The 1,187-nt window shown below is 55.5% G+C and overlaps 1 protein-coding gene across 1 annotated transcript in view; it reads left to right on the top strand.

Annotated features, from left to right (window-relative positions):
- The first annotated feature begins 97 nt into the window (after nt 1-97).
- The window catches only part of LOC127749646 (uncharacterized), a 31,358-nt gene continuing 30,268 nt past the window's right edge, over nt 98-1,187 (top strand). The window contains exon 1 of the mRNA XM_052268665.1: nt 98-366. Within this exon, the coding sequence (XP_052124625.1) occupies nt 264-366 (103 nt within the window). The 5' untranslated portion in view covers nt 98-263. The remainder of the gene's footprint in view (nt 367-1,187) is intronic.

Genomic DNA, 1,187 nt, shown 5'->3' with positions numbered 1-1,187 from the left:
CCACCCTGCCACCCCCCGCCCCTGCTCCAGCCCGCCTGGTGCCCGCCGCCCTCGGGCCTCCGCCGGGCCGCCGGCAGCCCCCAGTCGGCGTTGACTCGCTGGGCCGCCAGGCTGTGTCCGCCCCGCGCCGCCCTCGCCCGCCGCCCCCGCTCGCGCCCGCCCCCCGCGCGTGCAGCCCCGCAGGGCCCCCAGGACGACATGTGAGCCCTGCCGCCGCCAGGTCGCCGCCCTGGTGCCGGGGCCCGGAGCCCGCCTCGCACGCCATGGAGACCGCGCTCGCGCTGCTGGTGGTGATCGCCGTGCTCCTTGTGGATAACAGCGCGCAGTTTGACTTCACCAAAGCCAACTTCGAGGCGGCGTTCCAAGGTGAGGGAGGGCGGCGCAGCGCACGTTTGACCGGCCCCGACCTTTTGGATTGTTGGCTGACAGGAGAAGGTCGACGGGTCAACACCTGAAGGACCTCTGGTGGGGGCCGGGTGGACAGAGAGTGTACAGACCACCCTTCGCCGTGCAAATGTGCTCTACGTTGCTGGCGACATCGAGGGATCCACAATTTTGGATTCGCGGTTCAAGCCAAAAATAATGTTCAGTTATTATTCGCCAGTATTCACTTCGTATTCGCTTCATATTCGCCGAGTATTCTGTGTCCGCTTAAAATTCACGAGTATTCAACTTTTGAATGGATTCACTGTGTACTCACAACTTTTGAGTCGGGGACCTCTTTATGGTATGAGGCACATTTTTTTTCTGATTTTTGGCAGCTGTCTGTTTAAGAATGAAAACGAAATACTGACACACTGACATCCATCTGTGCCAAAACAAATAATATTATTACTGTGCAGGGATAGTTAAATTACGGCATTCCTTCCTCTCCATTCCTCTTCATTTACTGGAGAATGGCAAAGCTAAGAAAGGTGCGAAATGATTTACTGGAGAATGGCAAAGCTAAGAAAGGTGCGAAATGATGTTTCGGTAATTCTCATTATTAGAACTATGAAATTTTATCCTCGACAGGATAGAAGAGGAATGACAATGATCGAAAACCATTTTTTTTTACAATCCGTGCACTGGAAACGGGAACGCTTTTTATTCGCTCGGTTCCTCGATGAGTCCTCAGTTCTGCTGTAAGGAACGCGCGCAACAGAGCGGTTGAGGCCGTCCGTCCCCTCCACCAGGCTAGGTGACAG

This window comes from Frankliniella occidentalis, unplaced genomic scaffold (assembly GCF_000697945.3).
Source record: "Frankliniella occidentalis isolate FOCC.00 unplaced genomic scaffold, Focc_3.1 Scaffold74, whole genome shotgun sequence".
Taxonomy (NCBI): domain Eukaryota; kingdom Metazoa; phylum Arthropoda; class Insecta; order Thysanoptera; family Thripidae; genus Frankliniella; species Frankliniella occidentalis.
This window is presented reverse-complemented; position numbering and strand designations above follow the sequence as displayed.